This window comes from Panthera tigris, chromosome D3 (genome assembly GCF_018350195.1).
Source record: "Panthera tigris isolate Pti1 chromosome D3, P.tigris_Pti1_mat1.1, whole genome shotgun sequence".
Taxonomy (NCBI): domain Eukaryota; kingdom Metazoa; phylum Chordata; class Mammalia; order Carnivora; family Felidae; genus Panthera; species Panthera tigris.
The window spans coordinates 20,989,767-21,012,993 of record NC_056671.1 but is presented as its reverse complement, the minus strand read 5'-3'; the positions used below and the strand labels follow the sequence as shown (position 1 = coordinate 21,012,993).

Genomic DNA, 23,227 nt, shown 5'->3' with positions numbered 1-23,227 from the left:
GTAAAATCTTACAGTAATTTCCACTCTCTAGGGTTCATCTCTAAGGAGGAGAAGTGACAGATATTGGACTGGCAGGAAATTCCCTCATCATCTGATTCTTGCTCTCATCTCTGCTTATAGTTTCCATGCTCACCGGTCTCAGTAAATCTCTGTAATATGACAACAACATTATTGTGTTTGTGACAAATGAAGGTTCATTCAGCCTTTGAGTATTTGCCCACAAAAGCCATTAGTACAATGACTTTTCCCCCTTCAAACTTACTGAGGTTCCACAAAAGGTAACTGTTGATCTAGCCAACAAAGGAAGGATAGGCTACATAGTTCAAGACATGACAAATTTTCCTGTTTTTGAGAATATTTGTTTCCGACGCCATCAGGAGACTAACGCAGCCACACATTTGTTCCAATCATTGAAGTCTCATGCAATAGCCTTTTTCCTAAATAAAAAAGGCACTCTTTCATGGTCACTGCCAAGGAGGCATCCAGGGACCTTGGGGGCACAGTGGAGGGTGGCTGTGCTGTGAAGGGCAAGAGGAAGGGACTGTGTTGTCACCCCTGTCTTGTGCTTCCTGAGACCTGAACCCACACATGTGGGATATGTATCTGTTGGGGTGAAAATGGACTGAAGACCCATCCCCAAGGTCCAAATTCATGATTCAATGGAATTCCTATCAGAACTAATCTGCACCAAATTCCTCACCCTTGTGTACATTCCATCCTTGTGCAAGGGAAGTGACCTTCAAGACACTAGCCTTCTTTAGCTCCAGAACACAGGAGGCTCTTTAAAGAGCCAGCCCCAGTGATGGATTTGCGTGGAGAACCACACTCAGGGAGCGGAGAGAGGACCTTAGAGGGACAGGGGTACACTTGTCTACATAGTTGGCCTCTGAAGGAAAGACTTCCTGAGGATACATGGAGCATATTCTCTCTTTCTCTCTCTGTTTCTCTGTCTCTCTCCCTCTCTTTCTCTGTCTTACACAAACACAGACACACACGCAGATAGACACAAACATACGCACACACACACACACACAACTCTCCTTTGAGTGTATAGTGTCCTAGAGTCTTCAGTTTCCTAGCTTCCCTTTGTCTCCAGAAATCATGGTCAACATGTACTCAACCAGTACTCCCAGGATCAGAATCCCAGGAGGCAGAATCCCCATCATCAGGAAACACCAGCAACATCCAGTGTGACTGGGGTCCTGTCACAAGTGCAACCAGCACACGCTCTGAACACCTGCTCTCCTGGGACAAGGCAGATGCTTGGGAATCCAAAGGAGACTCTTTGTCCCCATGGGCAGCTCAGTCCCCAACAATCTCTGGGATCCAGCCAACCCCCAAGGCTGATCAGTTCATTGATTCTGGGACAGCAGCTTCACTGGTGCTCCCAGGGAGCTCAAGGTACATGAGGACACGCGACAAAATCTGTGCATGCTCTCAGAACGGGGCTGTCACTGCTTCAGTCTTCCCAATGACACCTGCACCATTCTGGACATCTGCTGAAAATTCTTCTGTCCCAATCAAGGGCCACAGTGACAGTGACCTCAGGGACACAGTTCCCCTTATTGCCATCTCTCCACCACTCACATATGGAACCTCTGACAGAAAGTTTTCAGCCCCGTTGGCCTCAGATGATAGAAGTTCATTCCTCTACTCATGGATGTGTGAATGAGCTTTTTTCTATCCTGAATATGCTGGACACAAAGAACAGAGGTAGAGCTGTGTTCACACCAGAGACAAGTCTGACCCCAAATCGCTCTTTCCTGGAAGCTCTCTCAGTGTTTGGTAATTGCATTATAGAGATGGTTCTGGAATTCATAGAAATAGGCCCCTCATGGGATTTCACTGAGCATCATGTCGGGCTCTCCTACTTGCAGAAAATTTCCACCATGCTATACTAATGACAAAGAAAACATGATTTTCGAAACACTTTATCGACTCCTTCAACTTCCAACAAAGGGATTCCTTTCTCCATTGTTCCCACAATTTCTATTTATTTTTCTCTGCAATAAATACAGATCTGTGATTTGTAATAGATAAATACAATCTAGTGATTCTATCTGCATTTTCATAAGAACATTTCAACCAATTTCAAGAATGTTTCAATCTATGTTACTGAGAGAAATTTTGTATACAGAAGCACATGCCCATTTATTTTATTATTATTATTATTATTATTATTATTATTTTTAATATGAAAATTATTTTCAGATTGGTTTCCATCAACACCCAGTACTCATTCCAACAGGTGCCCTCCTCAATACCCATCACCTATCCTCTCCTTCCTCCCAGCCTCCCATCAACCCTCAGTTTATTCTCAGTTTTGAAGAGTCTCTTATGATTTGGCTCTCTCCCTCTCGAACTTCTTTTTTTCCTTCCCCTCCCCCATGGTCTTCTGTTACAATTCTCAGGATCCACATAAGAGTGAAAACAGATGATATCTGTCTTTCTCTGACTGACTTTACGCTTTATGTATTTCATACATACACTAAAGTATTTCATACATACACTAAAGTATTTCCCTTTACATAATACCCTCCAGTTCCATCCACATTGCTGCAAATGGCCAGATTTCATTCTTTCTCGTTGACAAGTAGTACTCCATTGTATATATAAACCACATCTTCTTTATCCATTCAGCAGTTGGTGGACATTTAGGCTCTTTCCATATTTGGCTATTGTTGAAAGTGCTGCTATAAACATTGGGGTACAAATGCCCCTATGCATCAGCACTCCTGTATCCCTTGGGTAAATTCTTAGCAGTGCTATTGCTGGGTCATAGGGTAGATCTATTTTTAATTTTTTGAGGAACCTCCCCACTGTTTTCCAGACCGGCTGCACCAGTTTGCAACCCTCAGTGCAGGAGGATTCCTGTTTCTCCACATCCTCTCCAGCATCTATAGTCTCCTGATTGGTTCATTTCAGCCACTCTGACTGGTGTGAGGTGGTATCTCAGTGGGGTTTTGCTTTGTATTTCCCTGGTGAGGAGTGATTTTAACCATCGTCCATGTGCCTGTTGGCCATCTGGATGTCTTCGTTAGACAAGTGTCTGTTCATGTTTTCTGTCCATTTCTAAAGTGCACAATTGGCTAAGTGGTGACTAACACATAAACAGTGTCACTGGAACCCTGTCAGAGCAACTGCTGCGGTGACTCCTTCCCTCTTGGAACTTCCTGCAGGTTTGTCCTTGGGCTCTGGGTTCAGTGCCACACACAGGACCCCTGCAGACTTGTGTCTGTGTGCTGGGGGGACAGATCCTGGGAGGGAATCACTAACCACAGTGTGTGGAGAACTGTTGTCTCAAATAAGCAGACATAGTGACAGATGGCAAAGATTTTTAGTGGACAGTGCCCCTAGGAATACACACAGTTGTTCCTTCCCACAGCACTGAGGACAGAAGGAGAGCTTCTGTTCAGCCTGTGGGAACCTCAGAGCAGGAGAGATCTGGAAACCAGGGAGGAAGCACATAATAGGAAAGAACACAGAATCCTACACAGAAGGGGCCACGTGTCCTTTGGTACTCGTCACAGCTCCGGACATGACTCTGATCTAAGTGGCATTTTTGTAGAAATACCACCTCAGTCCTGACCCATGAAACATACAGGGAAACATGGCCTGGCTTTTCTGGAGGAGTCTGACAAGAGCAGAAAGTCTGGTTTGAGGATATGGGAGGCTACCCAGGAGGATACCTGGCCTGGCCCTAGGAAAGGGGCAGTGGACAAAGCAACGGGGGACAGGAGCTCCTTTTATGGGCTCTGGTTACCATTTTCCACAATGATGTTTCTGAGTCTGGACACAAGGGGGCTCACAGGGCCCATTTCTGAGGGTTCAGGGGTGATGAGACCTGAGACCTGCCACCTGCACTGCCTGTGCCTTCTGCTCGAGACTCAACTGTGACTTCTGCACAGCCTGGCCCCACGCAGCCATTCCTCTGCCCACCCCCTGACATCCACGGGCGGAGGCACCTAACTCGGGTTCAGTGAGGGGTCAGAGAGCTGGGGTATCATTTGCATGGACAGGCCCGCCCTCTCTCAGTGGATGAAAAGGGACAGATTAGGGGAGGTCTGCTCAGCTGTGGGGCACAGAAGACAGGATCGGTGATGGTCTCCACCATGGCTTGGTCTCCGGTCCTTCTCACCCTCCTTGCTCACTACACAGGTGATTGGATGTGGGGACAGGGGAAGGGGCTCTGGGAGGACACGTGGGCCCTGCTTCCACCCTCTTGTGTCCAGACCCCGGCTTTACCCTGTCTGTATCTCTTCATTTTCCAGGGTCCTGGGCCCAGTCTGTACTGACTCAGCCACCCTCGGTGTCAGGCTCCTTGGGCCAGAGGGTCACCATCTCCTGCACTGGAAGCAGCTCCAACATCGGTGGCAATTATGTAAACTGGTACCAACAACTCTCAGGAACTGCTCCCAAACTCCTCATCTATCGTAATAGCAATCGACCCTCAGGGTCTCTGATCGGTTCTCTGGCTCCAAGTCTGGCAGCACAGGCACCCTGACCATCACTGGGCTCCAGGCTGAGGACGAGGCTGATTATTACTGCCTGTCTGCTGACATTATTCAACGTACTGACACAGTGCTTCAGGCCCGTGGGGAAGTGAGACAAAAACCTGCTGTCCCCACAGTGATGCACTTTCCATGTGCAGCCCCCACCATCTGCCAACGCAGCTGCTTCCCTAAAACGGAAGTCTGAAACCCAAACCAGTGAACTTTCTCTGGAGTATGTGTCCTTGTCCTCTCAATTGAGACACCAAACCCTGTCCTTGTAGGAGCACATTTTCTGTTTGACGTGAACTGAGCAGAAATTCCTGGATGCTGTGGCCGGTTGCCCTGGGGACAGAGTCCTTGAGGATTGTGCCTGCCTGCTGGGGCTGCCATAACATAATACCACCCAGTGGGTGAGCAAATCAAAAGATACTTATTTTCTCACACTTTTGGAGGCTAAATGTCCAAGTTCAAGGTGGTGGCAGGTTTGATGTCCCCTGAGGTCTCTCTCCTTGGCTTGCAAATGGTTACATTTGTCCTGGGTCCTCACGTGGCATTTCCACGTGTGCTCACCCATGCTGTGTCTACCTCTTCTATAAAGTCTATGAAGTCACAGTGTGGGTTTCCATATAGGAATCTACGGGGACACAGTTCAGTCCATATCAAAGCACCAGGACAGAACCAGCGACACAGAGCATAGCTGTATCTGACTCAGGATAGTCAACTATCCACATGCTCTACATGCGTGGCATTGAGAGAACCCTCACTACATGACCTATGTGGGCTCGGGGCTCAGATCACAGTACAGAAATGACAGGGAGGGTCCCCATGCTCAGAGAGATGACACCGTCTTGGGCAAGAAAGAGGACACATAAACCAAATGTATTCTGTCTCACACTGATTTCCCACATGGGGAAAATGTGTCTGCAGTCCCAGGTAATGTCCTCACAACATAACGTCTGGATGACAGAGACTGGCCTTTATGGACCCACTGGTAAGAAACCCCAGATTTGAGGATGACTGGATCAAGCCACCCCACCCTCTGCCCTGACACCATCATGGCAACCAGGGAAGGGACACCTATTGCTTTGGGTAACACAGTGACTGTCTGGTGGGACCTGGACTCACTGACTAACCATGTAGTTGGGAGAGTTGGGGTCCAGGTAGAAGAAAATGATGGAAGCTTTGCCAAAGAAGTCCCAGCCGCCTGTATCATCTTCCCTCCATCCTCCGTGTTGTTCAGTTCAGAGCACGGACTATGGACCATCTGCACAGGGGACACAGGCCAGGGTCTTTATGTCTCATAAAACTACAGCTCAGCCCCCAGACCATTCAGATGCCCCTGCATCAGATCAACTGCAGCCCAACACACCCTCAGAGGCACGAGGTTCTGACCTGAAATGCAAACAGTCCCATGAGAAGTAGAAAGCAGAAAACATATTCCTACTCTGATGGCCTCTTATTCCCAGAGGTTGCTAGAAGGTACAAAGTTTTCCAGAAACTTTAATGGTGACCATTTCTAGACCACCACGCACCAGAGACCTTTTCTTTTGCTCTCACTCTGTCGGGTGAGGAACAGACTCAGGGGCCAGGACAGGAACCACTCCTTTTATTCCACACACTCCATATGGGGCTACTCCTGCTCTCAGGCTCCCTCAGTCACCTCTGTGTCATTGCTGAATGTCCCCACTTCCCAGGGTCCTGGTCACAGGGAGTCAGATCACCGTCTGCCTGATTCCAATGTCACTGTGACTCTTCCTCTGAAAGACACAAAGCTTACTATTAAGAGTCAGAAGGGGCGCCTGGGTGGCTCAGTTATTTAGGCGTCCAACTCTTGGTTTTGGCTCAGGTCATGATCTCATGGTTCATGGGTTCAAGCCCCACGTCAAGCTCTGTGCTGACAGCATGGAGCCTGCCTGGGATTCTGTCTCCCTCTCTCTGCCCCTCCCTTGCTCTCTCTCTCTCTCAAAAATAAATAAACATTTAAAAAAGTTTAAAAAAAAGTGTCAGAAATGAACTCTCCTGTTTTTCCCACACTTGGAACACTCTTTGCCAGTGTCCATCCTTGATGTTCTTTCTCTATTCATTAATGTCATGTTATATCTCCAGGTCTAGGGTCATTTCTTTTCCCAAATTCCACTCTTCCCTTTTTCCTTCCTCCCCTTCCACTAATTAGTTCATGAACCTATACCGTCATCTCCTGTCTGTTGCCACAGTAATGTGGGGTGCATTGCAGGAAAAACACAGGGTCATTAAAGAAGAGTTTACTTCCTAGGAATCACTCTAGGATGTAAGAGAAGTCATTCATTTTTCAAAGAATTTGTTAATGTTTATTTATTTTTTGAGAGAGAGACAGAGAGAGAGGGAGAGCATGAACAAGGGAGGGGCAGACAGAGGGAGACACAGAATCTGAAACCGGTTCCAGGCTCTGAGCTGTCAGCACAGAACCTGAAGCGGGGCTCAAAGTCATGAACAGTGAGTGTGACCTGAGGGAAAGTCGGACACTTAACCTACTGAGCCAGGCAGAAGCCCCAGGAAAAGTCATTCTGCCCTTAAAGATTTCAGCCTCAAATGACTTTTTTTTTACATGTCAAATATTATTTTATGTATTTTTTTAAATATGAAATTTATGGTCAAGTTGGTTTCCATACACCATCCAGTGCCAATCACAACAGGTGCCCTCCTCAATACCCATCACCCACCCTCTCCTCCCTCTCACCCCCATCAACCCTCAGTTTGTTCTCAATTTTTAAGAGTCTCTTATGTTTTGGCTCCCTCCCTCTCTAACCTCTTTTTTTTTCTTCCCCTCCCCCATGGGTTTCTGTTAAGTTTCTCAGGATCCACCTAAGAATGAAAACATATGGTATCTGTCTTTCTCTGCATGACTTATTTCACTTAGCATAACTCTCTCCAGTTTCATCCACATGGCTACAAAAGGCCGTAATTTATTCTTTCTCATGCCACATCATATTCCACTGTGTATATAAACCACAATTTCTTTATCCATCCATCAGTTGATGGACATTTAGGCTCTTTCCATGATTTGGCTATTGTTGAACGTGTTGCTATAAACATTAGGGTACAAGTGCCCCTAAGCATCAGCACTCCTGTATCCCTTGGGTAAATTCCTAGCAGTGTTATTGCAGCGTCATAGGGTCGATCTATTTTTAATTTTTTGAGGAAGCTCCACACTCTTTTCCATAGTGGCTGCACCAGTTTGCATTCCCACCAACAGTGCAAAAGGGTTCCCGTTTCTCCACATCCTCGCCAGCATCTATAGTCTCCTGATTGGTTCATTTTAGTCACCCTGACTGGCGTGAGGTGGTATCTGAGTGTGGTTTTGATTTGTATTTCCCTGATGAGGAACGACATTGAGCATCTTTCCATGTGCCTGTTGGCCATCTGGATGTCTTCTTTAGAGAAGTGTCTATTCATGTTTTCTGCCCATTTCTTCACTGGATTATTTGTTTTTCGGGTGTGGAGTTTGGTGAGCTGTTTATAGATTTTGGATACTAGCCCTTTGTTCGATATGTCATTTGCAAATATCTTTTCCCATTCCATTGGTTGCCTTTTAGTTTTGTTGATTGTTTCCTTTGCTGTGCAGAAGTTTTTTATCTTGATGCGGTCCCAATAGTTCACTTTTGCCTTTAATTCCCTTGCCTTGGGGATGTGTCAAGTAAGAAGTTGCTGCGGCTGAGGTCAGAGAGGTTTTTTCCTGCTTTCTCCTCTAGGGTTTTGATGGTTTCCTGTCTCACATTCAGGTCCTTTATCCATTTTGAGTTTGTTTTTGTGAATGGTGTAAGAAAGTGGTTTAGTTTCCTCCGTCTGCATGTTGCTGTGCAGTTGTCCCAGCATTTATAAAGAGACTGTCTTTTTTCCACTGGATATTCTTTCCTGCTTTGTCAAAGATCAGTTAGCCATACTTTTGTGGGTCTAATTCTGGGGTTTCTATTCTATTCCATTGGTCTAAGTGTCTGTTTTTATGCCAATACCATGCTGTCTGCATGATTACAGCTTTTTAGTAGAGGCTAAAGTCTGGGATTGTGATGCCTCCCGCTTTGGTCTTCTTCTTCACAATTACTTTGGCTATTCGGGGCCTTTTGTGGTTCCATACAAATTTTAGGATTGCTTGCTTTAGCTTTGAGAAGAATGCTGGTGCAATTGTGATTGGGATTGCATTCAATGTGTGGATAGCTTTGGATAGTATTGACATTTTAACAATATTTGTTCTTCCAGTCCCTGAGCATGGAATGTTTTCCCATTTCTTTATATCTTCTTCAATTTTCTTCATAAGCTTTCTATAGTTTTTAGCATACAGATCTTGTACGTCTTTGGTTAGGTTTATTCCTAGGGATTCTTTAGTAGGGTGATCTTTATCCTCCGTGCTTTCGGAGGTTTTCCAGAATTTTTCCTGTGGTGGATTTCAAGCTTCATAGCCTTATGGTCTGAAAGTATGCATGGTATGATCTGAATTCTTTTATACTTATGAAGGGCCATTTTGTGACCCAGTATGTGATCTATTTTGGAGAATGATCCATGTGCACTTGAGTAGAAAGTATATTCTGTTGCTTTGGGATGCAGAGTTCTAAATATATTTGTTAAGTCCATCTGATCTAGTGTGTCATTCAGTGCCCTTGTTTCTTTATTGATCCTGTGACTAGATGATCTATCCATTGTTGTAAGGGGGGTAATAAAGTCCCCTGCAACTGCCACATTCTTATCAAAAAGTTTGCTTGGGGCGCTTGGTTGGCTCATTCAGTTAAGCATCTGACTTCAGCTCAGGTCATCTCGCCGTCCGTGAGTTCGAACCCCGCGTCGGGCTCTGTGCTGACCACTCAGAGCTTGGAGCCTGTTTCAGATTCTGTGTCTCGCTCTGTCTCTGACCCTCCCCCATACATGCTCTGTCTCTCTCTGTCTCAAAAATAAATAAAGTTTAAAAATATAAGTTTGCTTATGTTTGTGATGAATTGTTTTATATATTTGAGGGCTCCTGTCTTCAGTGCATGGCCATTTATAATTGTTAGCTCTTCCTGATGGAGAGACCCTGTCATTGTTATATAATGCCCTTCTTCATCTCTTGTTACAGCCTTTAATTTAAAGTCTAGTTTGTCTGATATAAGCATGGCTACTCCAGCTTTGTTTTGACTTCCAGTGGCATGACAGATAGTCTCCATCCATTCACTTTCAATCTGAAGGTGTCCTCAGGTCTAAAATGAGTTTCTTGTAGACAGCAGATAGATGGGTTTTGTTTTTCTATCCATTCTGATACCCTATGTCTTTTGGTTGGAGCATTTAGTCCATTTACATTCAATGTCATTACAGAAAGATATGGGTTTAGAGTCATTGTGATATCTGTAGATTTCATGCTTGGAGTGATGTGTCTGGTACTTTGTGGTCCTTGCAACTTTTCGCTCACAGAATCCCCCTTAGGATCTCTTGTAGGGCTGGTTTAGTGGTGATGAATTCCTTCAGCTTTTGTTTGTTTGGGAAGACCTTTGTCTCTCCTTCTTGTCTGAATGACAGACTTGCTGGATAAAGGATTCTCAGCTGTATATTTTTCTATTCATCACATTGAAGATTTCCTGCCATTCCTTTCTGGCCTGCCAAGGTTCAGTAGATAGATCCATCAGTAGTCTTATTGGACTCCCTTTATATATTAGAGTGTGTTTATCCCGAGCTACTTTCAGAATTTTGTCTTTATCCTTGTATTTTGCCAGTTTCGCTATGATACGTCGTGCAGAAGATCGATTCAAATTACGTCTGAAGGGAGTTCTCTGTGCCTCTTGGATTTCAGTGCCTTTTTCCTTCCCCAGGTCAGGGAAGTTCTCAGCTATGTTTTGTTCAAGTACCCCTTCAGCCCCTTTCTCTCTCTCTTCCTCTTCTGGAATTCCTATTATACGGAGATTGTTGTGTTTCATTGCATCACTTAGTTCTCTAATTCTCCCCCTCACACTCCTGGATTTTTTTTTTATCTCTCTTTTTCTCAGCTTCTTCTTTTTCCATAATTTTATCCTTTAATTCACCTATTCTCCTCTGTGCCTCTTCATTCCGAGCTGTGGTCACCTGCATATTACTTTGCACCTCATTTATAGCACTTTTTAGCTCCTCATGACTGGTTCTTAGTCCCCTGATCTCTGTAGCAATAGATTCTCTGCTGTCCTGTATACCTTTTTCAAGTCCAGCGATTAATTTTATGACTATTATTTTAAATTCATGTTTCGTTATATTGCTGAAACAGTTTTTGATCAATTTGTTAGCTACCGCTCCTACCTGGAGTTTCTTTTGAGGAGAATTCTTCCATTTCATCATTTTGGATAGTCCCTGGAGTGGTGTGGAACTGCAGGGCTCTTCCTCTGTGCTGTCTGGAGTAACCTGTTTGGTGGGCAGGGCCACAGTCAGACCTGATGTCTGCCCCCAGCCCACCCCTGGGGCCACAGTCAGACTGATGTGTACCTTATCTGCCCTTCTCTCAGGGACAGGACTCACTGTGGAGTGGTGTGGCCCCTGACTGGGCTACTTGCACACTGCCAGGCTAGTGGTGTTGCTTAGATGGGATCTGGCGTATTAGCCTGGGTGCATCCGAAAAGTGCGCCAGGGCGGAAGGGACAGGCTCAGCTCGGTTTGCTGTCGGTGGTCCCCTGCAGGAGGGTCCCTGCAACACCAGGAGGGAAGCAGGCAGACTCATCAAAGGGATGGATCCACAGAAGCACAACATTGGGTGTTTGCACGGTCCAAGCAAGTTTGGTGACAGGAACTGGTTCCATTAGGGGTTCGGCTGGGGATGGGAGAGGGAGATGGCGGTGGCCAGAGCCTTTGTTCCCCGGGAGCTGAACTCTGTCTGCCGGGGCTCAACAACTCTCCCTCTTGGTGTCTTCCTGCCCTCCCCACTGGCCGAGAGCAGGGCTGTTGACTTTTAACATTCTAGATGTCAAGTCCTGCTGGCTGTCAGAACTCATGGAATCCGGCCCCTCCAATTTGCAAGCCAGACTCTGGGGCCCTGTCTTGCTGGGTGGGCTGGCTGCCCCTCCACCGCCCCAGCTCCCTCTCACCAGTTTGCATAGGGCACACTGCCTCTCCACCCTTCCTACCCTCTTCCATGGGCCTCTTGTCTATGCTTGACTCCAGAGAGTCCATTCTGCTAGCCTTCTGGCGGTTTTCTGGGTTATTTAGGCAGATGTGGGGGGAATCTAAGTGATCAGCAGGACGCGGTGAGCCCAGCATCCTCCTACGTGGCCATCTTCTCTGATCGGCCTGCCTACATATATAAAATTCTAAAGATTCTACCAAAAAACTGTCAGAAACGACAAATAAATTCAGTAACGTCACAGGATACAAAATCAATGTACAGAACTCTGTTGCATTTCTATACACTGATGATGAAGCCACAGGAAGAGAAATTAAGAAATCAATCTCATTGAAGATTGAACCGAGAATAATAAGATACCCAAAAATAAACTTAACCGAAGGGGTGAAAGACTTTTACTATGAAAACTATAAAGGATTGATGAAAGAAATTGAGGATGACACAAGAAATGAACAAACATCCCTGCTCATGGATTGGTAGAACAAATATTGTTAAATTATTTATACTACCCAAATCAATCTACAGATTTAAGGCAATTCCTATCAAAATGCCAAAAGCCTTTTTCACAGAACTAGAACAAACAGTCTAAAATTTGTATGGAACCACAAAAGTTCCCAAAGAGTGAAACAGTCTTGAAAAAGAAAACCAAAACTGGAGGTATCACCATTCCAGATTTCCATTTATATTAGAAGACTATAGTAATCGAAACCGCATGGTAATGGCACAAAAACAGACAAAAAAAATGAAACAGAATAAAAATCCCAGAAATTAGTCCAAGATTATATGACCAATCAATGTATGACAAAGGAGGCAAGTATACGGAATGGGAAAAAGACAGTCTTGTCAACAAATGGTGCTGGGAAATCTGGACAGCTACATGTAACAGAGTGAAACCAGACCACTTTCTTCCCCCATACACAAAAACGAACACAAAGTGGATTAACGACCTGAATGTGAGGCCTGAAACCATAACAATTCTAGAGAGAACAGGCAGTTATCTCTCTGACATTGGCTGTAACAACATTATTCTAGGGGTATCTCCTCAGGCAAGGGAAATCAACGAAAAAATAAACTATTGGGGCTACATCAAAATAAAAAGCTTCTGCAGAATGAAGAAAGAAATCGACAGAACTAGAAGGAAACCTGTTGAATGGGAATAGTCAAGATCACTAACTTTTCCAAAGGAAGCCTACATGCACTGGCTGACTGATGGGTGGTTCCATGATTTTTCCCTCTGACCCCTTCTCAGAATGTAAAAGGCCTTCCCAGTCCCAGACTCACCATAACAGGGGATGAACTCGTTGCTGCTGTGTTACAACAAAAGTTCTCCCTTTTCACCTTTATTCATTTTTCGTCTTGAGTAGCTGATGACCCTGTGAGGGTCACCCCCATCATCTCTGTGGACAACGTCTCCATTGCAGTTACTGCTGCTCAGAAAGTGATGGGGACGGGGAGAGTCTGATCCTTACAAGCATGTAGGCTGGAGAATGGCTCTTCCATCTACCCTGAAGCTCTGTTCAGGGTGTTTTGAGAGCCCTTAGGTACAAGAAGGATGTTCACCATCCGTGAGGGGGAGTAAAGACTCCGTTTGGATACATGTCTTCTTATTTCAGGGAAGTCACAAAATTCATATGACATATATTTGCATCCAACAAAGGATTGCAATAAGGAGGAAATTTGGGGCATAGTCTTCTTTATACGTATTCCTTTCTACTGCAAATGGAAGGTGATTTAAGGAGAGTACTATTTGGTTTTCTTTTTTTTAATTTAAAATATAAGACTTCTCAATAGTAAGGAAACAATGTCAATCCAAAAACTGCAGATTATCTCAACAAAGGTGATATTCACGTGATATAAATAAGCTTGAGAAAAGCTGTTCAACGTCATATGTCAGTAAGAAATTGCACAAAAACACAGCAATGACATAGTATTACATACCCATTAGAATGGCCAAAATCAAAACCAGGATGACACCAACGTCTGGCCAGGATGTGGAGCAACGGAACTCTATTTCATTGGTCAGGGGAATTCAGGATGGTACAGCTACTTTGGAAAAGATTTTGGCAATTTCTTTTAAAACTGAACATTTTCTGAATTCTTGCCATTTGCAACAAACTTTGCTGGAACTTGAGGGTAGTATGGTAAGCGAAATTAGTCAGAAAAAGACCAATATAATATGACTTCACTCATATGTGGAATTTAAGATAAAAAACAGATGAACACAAGGGAAGGGAAGCAAACATAATATAAAAACAGGGAGGGGTACAAAACATAAGAGGCTCTTAAAATAGAGAACAACCTGAGGGTTGCTGGAGGTGTTGTGGGAGGGGGAATAGGCTAAATGGACAAGGGGCATTAAGAAGACATTTGTGGGGATGAACACGACTTGTTCTATATAGGGATGAACCACTGGATCCTACTCCCGAAATCATGATTATTGCTAACTAACTTGGATGTAAATAGAAAAAAAAATTTTTAACCCAAAAAACAAAAAACAAAGAAACAAAACTCAGGATCATTGTCATGCTTTAAAATCCAGGGATCATGTATCTTTGCATTTACCTAAAAGATTTAACAACAATGTGTACAAAAAAACCCTACACAAGTATGTTGACAGCGGCTTTATGCATAACTGCCCACACCTGGCAGCAGCCAACCGAAATGCTTTCAGGAGTTGACAGGTAAGTAAACCCCAAAGATAGAATATTGATCAGAGCTACAAAGATATGAGGCACCAAGACATAAAAAGACACAGAGGACATTTTGTTGCATGTTGCTAAATGAAAGCAGCCAATGTGTAATGGCTGCACGCTGTGTGACTCCAAGGATGTAACATTCTCCAAAAAGACAAATCTATTTAGACAATAAAAGCATCAGTGGTTGCAAGGGGTTGAGCATCGGGAGGGATGCACAGCTGGAGCACAGTGGTTTTCTGTGGGAGTGGAAGTGTTCTTTGTGGTTCTAAAATGGACATATATCAGCGTATAGCTCTTGAACCTATTGAGTGAACAACGTCAAGAGTGAGCTTTGCTGTTGTAAATATAGACTTTGGGTGACAATGACTTGTCAGTGTTGCTTCATGGTGTATAACAAGTGACCACACTCAGGCTAGAGTTGGATGATGGGAAAGATAAGGTGGTGGAGGGGGTTGGTGTATTTGGGAACTCTGGAATTTCCACTGAATTCTTCTGTGACAATAAATCATAAAGTCTATTGATGTTTTTAAGTATTTTGTGGGCAAGACCATATATATGGGCATGTCTGGGTCTTGGGCAGCAGGGGGCGCTGTGGCTTGTCTCTGAACCTTGTGTGCTGTGATCCCAGCTGGGAGCCACCTGGCTCTGGTTCTCACTGTGGCTTAGCCTCTGGGTGCTCACAGGCCCTTGGGGAGCCCCAGGTCAGGCCCCACAGCTTTCGCTCCATCCCCTCCTGGGGTGAGATTTCCAGACAAGGGTCAGCTTCAGGGTTCAGGCTGGGGCTGGCCAGCCAGGGGGAGGGGGCTGGTTTGCATGAAATGTCTCTCCCTCCCCTTGGGCTGCTGGAGGCAATAAGAGAGACTCTGGGAGCCCGGCTGAGGGACACTGAGGACACACTGCTGAGCAGGGGTGTCCACCATGGCCTGGGCTCCTTTCCTGCTCACACTGCTGGCTCACTGCACAGGAGGCTGGAGGCTGGGATCAGGGCTGGAGATGAGAGGACTGTGGAATCATGTATGGGCCCTGTCCACTGACCCCTCTCTCTCACTCCGTGTCTCTCTTCTGACTTGCAGAGTCCTGGGCCCAGTCGGTGGTGACTCAGCCATCTGCAGTGTCCAAGCCTGTGAATAAGACTGTTACCATCTCCTGCACGGGAAGCAGCAGCAATGTTGGGGCTGTAGGTGTGTCCTGGTACCAGCAGCTCCCAGGCAGTGTCCCCAACGTTGTCATCTATGGTAGCAGTGCTCGGCCTGCGGGGGTCCTGTCCAGATTCTTAGGCTCCAGGTCAGGGAACGTGGCCTCCGTGAGCATCTCTAGCCTCCAGGCTGAGGATGAGGCTGATTTTTGGTGCTCAGTGTGGGGCCACAATCTCAAAGCTCACACACTGCTCTAGGCCTGTGGGGAAGGGGTACCCAAACCTGCTGTCCCCTCAGCAATGGGACTTCCTGTGCAGCTCACACCCCTTGGCCGACGGAGCTGCTTCTTTGTTCCTGTCTTCTAATAGTGGAGTCTTAGACAAGGCTAGGGAATTTTGTCTAGAAAAAGTGTCCTTGTTCTCCCAAATTGTGCCCGTAAACCCAACCCTACTCTGCAAAACATTGTCTGATTTTCTTCCGTTGGGCAGGATTTACTGCACACCTGGGGGCAGGCTGTCCTGGGAATTGAGTCCCCGTTGGGTCAGAAGCAGGCAGATTCCTTGAACACATTTCTTGATCAGGATAGATGATTGTACAGAGATGTCTCCCTGCACACCCTCTGGTGAACACCAAGTATGTGCCAGGCATGACCCTTCGTTAGATACAGCGTGAGTGCGCTAGGGACAATCTATGTCCTCATGTTGCTGAAAATGTCCTGGGAGAGAAAGAGGAGAAAGAAGTATGAATAGCAACACAAATAAGATGTTTCTGGAGAGTCAACAAGGGTGAGACAGTGAGGTGGACCTGGAACGTTGGAGGGGTTTACAGGAAACCCCGAATCTGATGTGCTGTGATGATGTTTCAGTGCTGCATAGATGATCAAGGAGCCAGAGGGGAGCGTGAGGAGGGGACCAGGCAGAGGCTGTTGACTGTGTCCCCATCAGACCCCTCCTCCTCAGGTCAGGGTTCCAGGCTCGGGTCCTGCTGGAAGAGCTGTGGTGAGTGGTGGGTCCCAGGGAGCCACCTCTGTCTTTCTGACAAGGCAGAGCTGCCTCTTTCCAATCCCTTCCCCTGTGGTCCTTGTTGATGGACTCCCCTACTCCCACAAGCAGTAGACAGAAGAGGAATCCAGGGGAGGGCCCGGGGGTCTGACCCTGCCTCAGTGGAACCTGGGGTCAGAGGGAGTAGGAGCGCCCCAGCCTTCCCAAACCGTGGGATGTGGCCGGTCCAGGCTTCTGTCTGCATGCTGTGCCAGCCGAGGACACATCATTCCTCAGGGGCCAGGTCTCTGGTCACCCTGTCCTCCACTCATGTAAACCAATGAGGGAGGGTTAGGATCTGGGGAGGCTGCTGTAGGGAACGGAGCGGTGGGGGGGGGGTGAGAAGGTTGCAGCCTAGTGATGGGCCCTGAGGTGAGGGATCTCCCCCAGTAGTGAGGAGTGGGCCGTGGAAGTGGCAGGAGTCAAGAGGGCCTTCCCTTCCCCCAGGCGCGATACTCACATTGCCTTTCATGTGCTTCGTCACCTGTAACGGGGCAAGAAAGGGGTGCTGTGGGCACATGTATGAAGCACACGGGTGAGCCCAGAGCTGTGGACCCAGCACCTGGCAGCCATCAGGAACAGCTCAGTAACGAGGGTCCAGAAAACCACGGGCCTCTAACTGAGGTGCTAGTTTTGTCACAGAAGACAGGATGTTTTTGGGGTGTGAAGGCATGTGGGATAGAATGGAATAATCCATGTGGTTTTGGCCAGCAATCAGGGACAGCAGGGGCCCACACCAGGGTCCCCTGGGTGGCTCCAACAGTTAAATATCTGACTTCGGTTCAGGTCATGATCTCATGGCTACTGAGTTCAACTCCCATGTCGGGCTCTCTGCTGACACCTCGGAGCCTCCAGGCTACTTCCCATTCTGTCTTCTTCTCTCTCTGCCCTTCCCCCACTGGTGTTCCGTCTGTCTCTCTCTCAAATATGTATAGACATTAAAAAAATTAAAAAAGAAAGACCGATCAAAGTGTCTCCCTCACTCTCTCAGGTAGAATGAATTCTCTTCCACTTCCTGCACAGCTCAAGACCTGTTTGTGCTCATGGAAAAGAATGAATGAGTATATGAATGAGAGTGATAAAAGTTTTCAGAGAACACAATATAGAAGAGTACATCTTCAGTTTGGTAAAGAAAACTATAAAACACCTTCTCTTCAGTGAACACACACAGAGATGAAGCAGTGAAAGCTTTCCCACCTTGGGTAGGGAGCAAGGCTACCATGTCCTATCTCAACACTGCTGTTCCACATAGGACTGGATGTGTCTGTCAGAACCATAAGGCAAGACAAACAATGAGAGGCATTCAGATGAAGAAGAACAAGAGACAATTGTCCCATTTCAGGTGAGAGAATGACCTACAGGAAAACTACAAAGAAACCTACAATTAGGTATGCAAATATATAAATTCAAAGAGTCATAAATAATTTTGGAAACATTTTAGAATAAAGATCAACATAGAAAGATCATATAGATGTATACATACTAGCAATAAACAGGTGAAAATAATTTAAAAAAACCCTTAAAACCACTCGATGAACTATTTAGGGGCATATTTAACAAAACAAATATAGGCCACAGGTGCCGAAATCTGGACAATGCTGGTAAATGTAATCAAAGTGGATCTAAAACAAGGAAAGATAAGTTCCGTTCATGGATTAGAAGACTCATTATAGTAAATATGCCAGTTCTTCCCAAATTGTATAAAAGTGTAATTCAGTTCCTGTCCTAGCAAGTCAGGGTGGTATGGGTAGAGGATAGACACACTGGCCAGTGTAACAGAACATAAAACCCAGAAACGGACGCACAGAACGAAGGATAAACACTTTTTTTCTTTTACAAAGTTGAAGAAGCCTTTCAGAAGAGAAAGGATGGACTTTTGGACAAATAGCCACAGAACAGTTGGATATCCTGAGAGAGAAATGAATCATACTTAAAACTCACTTTTTTATATATATTAAAAAATTACTGAAAGGATTATAGAAATAACTGTAAACATAAAGCTGTAAACATAAAAGGAGAAAAAATTCAGGATCTAGGTTTTTATAAAAAAGTTTAGACAAGACACTGTCAGGATAACCCATGAAAAAACAAAAGAAAAACAAAAAAAAAATGACACTTGTTAAATACGACTTCATCAAATATAAATTCATTGTGTTCCCTTTTCTTCTTAAGGTAGTAAGCCAAGGAAATTACCAAAAAATATAGAAGATTAACATAATACTCAATTTAATGGACAGTAGCTGGATTCCATTGCTTTAAAGCACAGGAGTTTTCAAATATTCACGAGATAAACATATTTATTCTCAATTGTAGGCCAGAGGAGGGACATAAGGACTGGAGTATCTTCTGCAAAGAACTGGCAATTTACCATTTAATTGAGGTAAATGCCTCCAAATCCTATGGACTAGGGCTTCTTTGGAGACTGAAAAATGCTACATTGAACATGGGCAGCACTATAGGGTCACATTATCCAAGATGCAGCTCAATGATGTGTGAATAAACAGAAGTGAGGAAACCCGCTGGGCTTTCAGGGCTGTGAAAACACAGTGGGGTGTGTGCCCTTCAGCGCGGAGGGGGCGCTGTGGGACTGCCATGGTGTCCCTACACAGGGCCTCAGTAGGGACCATTCACTAAAAGGAACCCGGGACTGGGGACTGGGCCCTGTACTTCCTGAGGGAGACTCAGCAGCTGCGTCCCTTCTGGTGTGGCAGAGTCCCCACTTGAGCAAGGACATGTGCGTTGTCTCAACGGGTGCTTCCTTGCAGGGGTCTCCCCAGGGGTGAAGCCAACCTCCATCGTCCCCAGTATGCGATGTGAGGTGGCAAGAGTGACAGCTGACAAAGATTTTCAGTGTGGAACCCTGTAGGAATGCACACGAGGAATGTGGGCTTCTACCCACAACCTGGACAAAAGGTCTCCCTGTGTCCTCAGTGCTGAGGGAGCTTCTGGGAAAGAAAAATTCTCAGACCAGAGAGGAAGCAGGGAAGGGGGAAGAAGTCGGCCTCCTGCACAGAACTGGCCATGTGTCAATGTGGACCCATCGCTCTGTGGCCCTAATCCTCATCTGTGTGATTGTACAAGAGTCACCACGTCAGTGCTGCCCCATCAATAATAGCCAAAGAAGCTGTGGACAGACTCACTATGTAGAGCCAGAGGAGAGCACAGTGTGTCCTCAGGGGATCGGAGGCCACACAAGGGACACCTGGCCTGTCCCGAAGGAAGGGGATGGTGGACAGAGCAGTGGGAAGGCAGGAACTCTGATGAGATCTGCTCACCATGTCACATATGCTGTGTCTGGGCCTGGACACCAGGGGGTGGACATCACCTGCTTCTGAGGGTCGGCCATGACTAGAGCTGGGACCTGCACCTGGACAATGCCTGTGCCCTCTGCTCAGGACTCCAAACTGTGACTTCCACACTCCTGGGGTGTCCCCAGAAACCACCTCTCCGTCCAACCCACCTGACATCCTCAAGCCGAGGGACTTGACCCAGGGTCAGTGAAGTGTCAGAGAGCTGCTGGTCTGATTTGCATGGATGGGCCCTCCTTCTCTCAGAGGATGAAAAGGGGAAGGAAGGGATTAGAGGAGATCTGCTCAGCTGTGGATCCACAGAAGGCAGGGTCGGTGATGACCTCCACCATGGCCTGGTACCCTCTTCTCCTCACCCTCCTCATTCACTGCACAGGTGACTAGATGAAGGAACGGAGAAAGTGGTCAAGGGAGGACACGTGGACCTTGGTTTTTCCTCTGGTCTCTAGACCCCAGCATCACGCTCTCTTTGTCTCTCCCCTTCCAGGTTCCTAGGCCCAGTCTATGCTGACTCAGCCAACCTCAGTGTCTAGGGCCCTGGGCCAGAAGGTCACCATCTCTTGCACTGGAAGCAGGAGCAACATTGGTATTGTTGGTGTGAACTGGTACCAACAGCTTCCAGGAAAGGCCCCTAAACTCCTCATCTATGAGAATAACAAACGTCCCTCCAGGGTTTTTGGTGGATTTTCTGGCTCCAAGTCTGGCACCTCAGGCTCCTTGACCATCACTGGGCTCCAGGCTGAGGACGAGGCTGATTATTACTGCTTGTCTATTGACGTTACTCAAGGTGCTGACACAGTGCTCCAGGCCTGTGGGGAAGTGAGACAAAAACCTGCTGTCCCCACAGCAATGGGACTTCCTGTGCAGCTCTGACCTTTTGGCCAAGTCAAGTGCTTCTTTGTTTGTTTCTTACAAACTGGGGTCTGAGACCCCCCACAAGCAATATGTCTACAAAGTCTTTCCACATTCTTTGCAATTCCTCCTTGAAGCCTGTCTTTCGGATCAATATACTGTGTGATTTTCTCAAACTGAGCACAAATTCCTGGGTGCCAAAGGCAGGCTGCCCTGAGGACAGGGTCCATGACAGGTCACAGCAGAAACAGGGACACAAATCCAGCTCTGTCTGAGTCAGGACACATAGGGAGTGTCCGCTATGTGTCCTGGTAACAAAAGCTCCCACTAATTGCCCCTAAATCCTCATCTATTATGATAGTTGGATCCATTGTGGATCCTGATTCCCTCTTTGGCTCCATGTCTAGCAACCCTGGCTTCCAATCTTCCCTGGGCTGAGGCCTGAGGGCTGAGGAGGAGGCTTCTGGTCCCTGCCCCTCCTGGGACAGCATCGTGGGCTCACACAGAGTCCCAGCCCCATGAAAACTGAAAGCAGAACCCCTTTCTCATCTGCTGGGAGGGCGAGGCCCCAGCAGCTGCTCAGGTTCAGCCTGTGACTTCTGCTTCTGATGCTCCTGCTGCTGCCACCATGGGCCTCGCTGCAGGCAGCAGCACCACCTGGGAGTGAGGGCTCCTCCTTCCTTTCTGTCCCCAACGTCACTCACAGCAGCCCCTTTCTAGACAAAGTGTCTCAAAGGACACAGAAAGCTCATCTCGCCCATCAGGTTGAGACACAAGGTCTCTAAGTTCATGGACTACGGTCATAGGTCCAGTGTTCTCAGCTCCCACCTGACTTCTGAGGAAGCCAGGGTCTCCATCCTTGGCCATTTACCTATTTCTAGAAGTTTCCGGACCTATGTAATCCTTTTATTAGTCTTCAGTAGAAATAACTGTTCTTTTGGCTCTTTGGGATGATGTCTTCTCTCCCTGCAGCACCAGCCCCAGAGGATATATGACTAAATCACATTTTTTTTTGCCTTTTGTGATGAATCCCTGTCCATTCCCATCAATGCTGAGAACCAACCAGTGATTTTCTTATTCACTTGCATTGCCTACTACTTACAGAAAGATGTTGAATAACATGGCGTTTAGGTCACGTTAGCCTTTTCATCTTGTAGAAATGTGGGGGTCCTCCCCACCCCCATCTCATTTTATTTTCTGGGTGTGGGACTGAGTTCTCTATGTGTGGGAGACTCTGTGTTATCACAGTATACATTTTCTGTCTGTGAATGTGGAACGAGGTTGTAGACAAATGAAACTATGATCTCTGAGGGCCGTTACTGTATTTTGTGTATTGTGTTAGTGTATTATTTATTTCTTTATTCGTCTATTTGCATCTAATTTAGTTAGCATATAGTCCAATAATAATTTCAGGAGTAGATTCCAGTGATTCATCCCCTATGTAACCACTCAGTGCTCATCCCAACAAGTGTCTTCCTTAATGCCTCTTACCCATTTAGCCCACGCCTCCCCCACAACCCCTAGCAACCCTCAGTTTGTCCTCTATATGTAAGAGTCTCTTATGTTTTGTCTCCCTCATTGTTTTTATATTATTTTTGCTATCCTTCCTTTATGTTCATCTGTTTTGTATCTTAAATTGCTCATATGAGTGAAGTCATAGGATGTTTCACTTTCTCTGACTGGCTAATCTCACTTAGCATAATATCCTCCAGTTCCATCCCCATAGTTGCAAATGGCAAGATTTCATTCCTTTGATTGCCAAGTACTTCTCCATTGTATATATATATACCACATCTTCTTTTTCCATTCATCTGTCGATGAACATTTGGACTCTTTCCATACTTTGGCTATTGTTGATAGTGCTGCTAGAAACATTGGGGTGCTGTGCCCTTTTGAAACAGCACACTTGTATCCCTTGGACAAATACCTAGTAGTGCAATTTCTGGGTTGTAGGGTAGTACTTTTTTTTTCTTTTTTCTCACTCACTTTTTAAAAAAATATAACTTATTGTCAAATTGGTTTGCATACAACACCCAGTGCTCATCCCAACAAGTACCCTCCTCAATGCCCGTCATCCATGGGTAGTTCCATTTTTAGTTTTTTGAGGAACCTCCATACTGTTTTTGAGAGTGACTGCACCAGTTTGCATTCCCACCAGCAGTGCAAGTGAGATCCTTTTTCTCCGCATCCTTGCCAATATCTGTTTTTGCCTGAGTTGTTAATGTTAGCCCTTCTGACTGGTGTGAGATACTATCTCATTGTGGTTTCAATTTGTATTTCTTTGATGATGGGTGATGTAGAAACTTTTTTCATGTGTCTTTAACTGTCGGGATGTCTTCTTTGGAAAAGTGTCTATTCATGTCTTTTGCCCATTTCTTCACTGGAATATTTGTTTTGGGGGGAATGGTTTGGTGTTTGAGGGTATGTGGGGAAAGGCTGGCTAATCCTGTTTGTCACCTGCCAGCAGGGACACCATACAGGGCCTTCAGGGTTTCAGGCATCAGTGTGCTCACAAGATGATGAGGACCTGCCAGGACCTGGGGATTATCACCACCCAGACCACCTCTATCGCTGTATTAGTTCATTAACGCCTCCTCTGTGTGCTCCCACTTGTGAAAGCC

At 46.0% G+C, this 23,227-nt stretch overlaps 1 pseudogene and 1 gene segment (V, D, J or C); both read left to right on the top strand.

The window, feature by feature from the left end:
- Window positions 1-4,074: 4,074 nt before the first annotated feature.
- On the top strand, window positions 4,075-13,036 carry LOC122232727 (annotated as a pseudogene).
- A 2,152-nt stretch (window positions 13,037-15,188) lies between these two features.
- Window positions 15,189-15,663, top strand: LOC122232726. The segment is given in 2 exon segments: window positions 15,189-15,237; window positions 15,344-15,663. Coding segments are annotated over 2 exon segments (369 nt in total).
- Window positions 15,664-23,227: the final 7,564 nt, after the last annotated feature.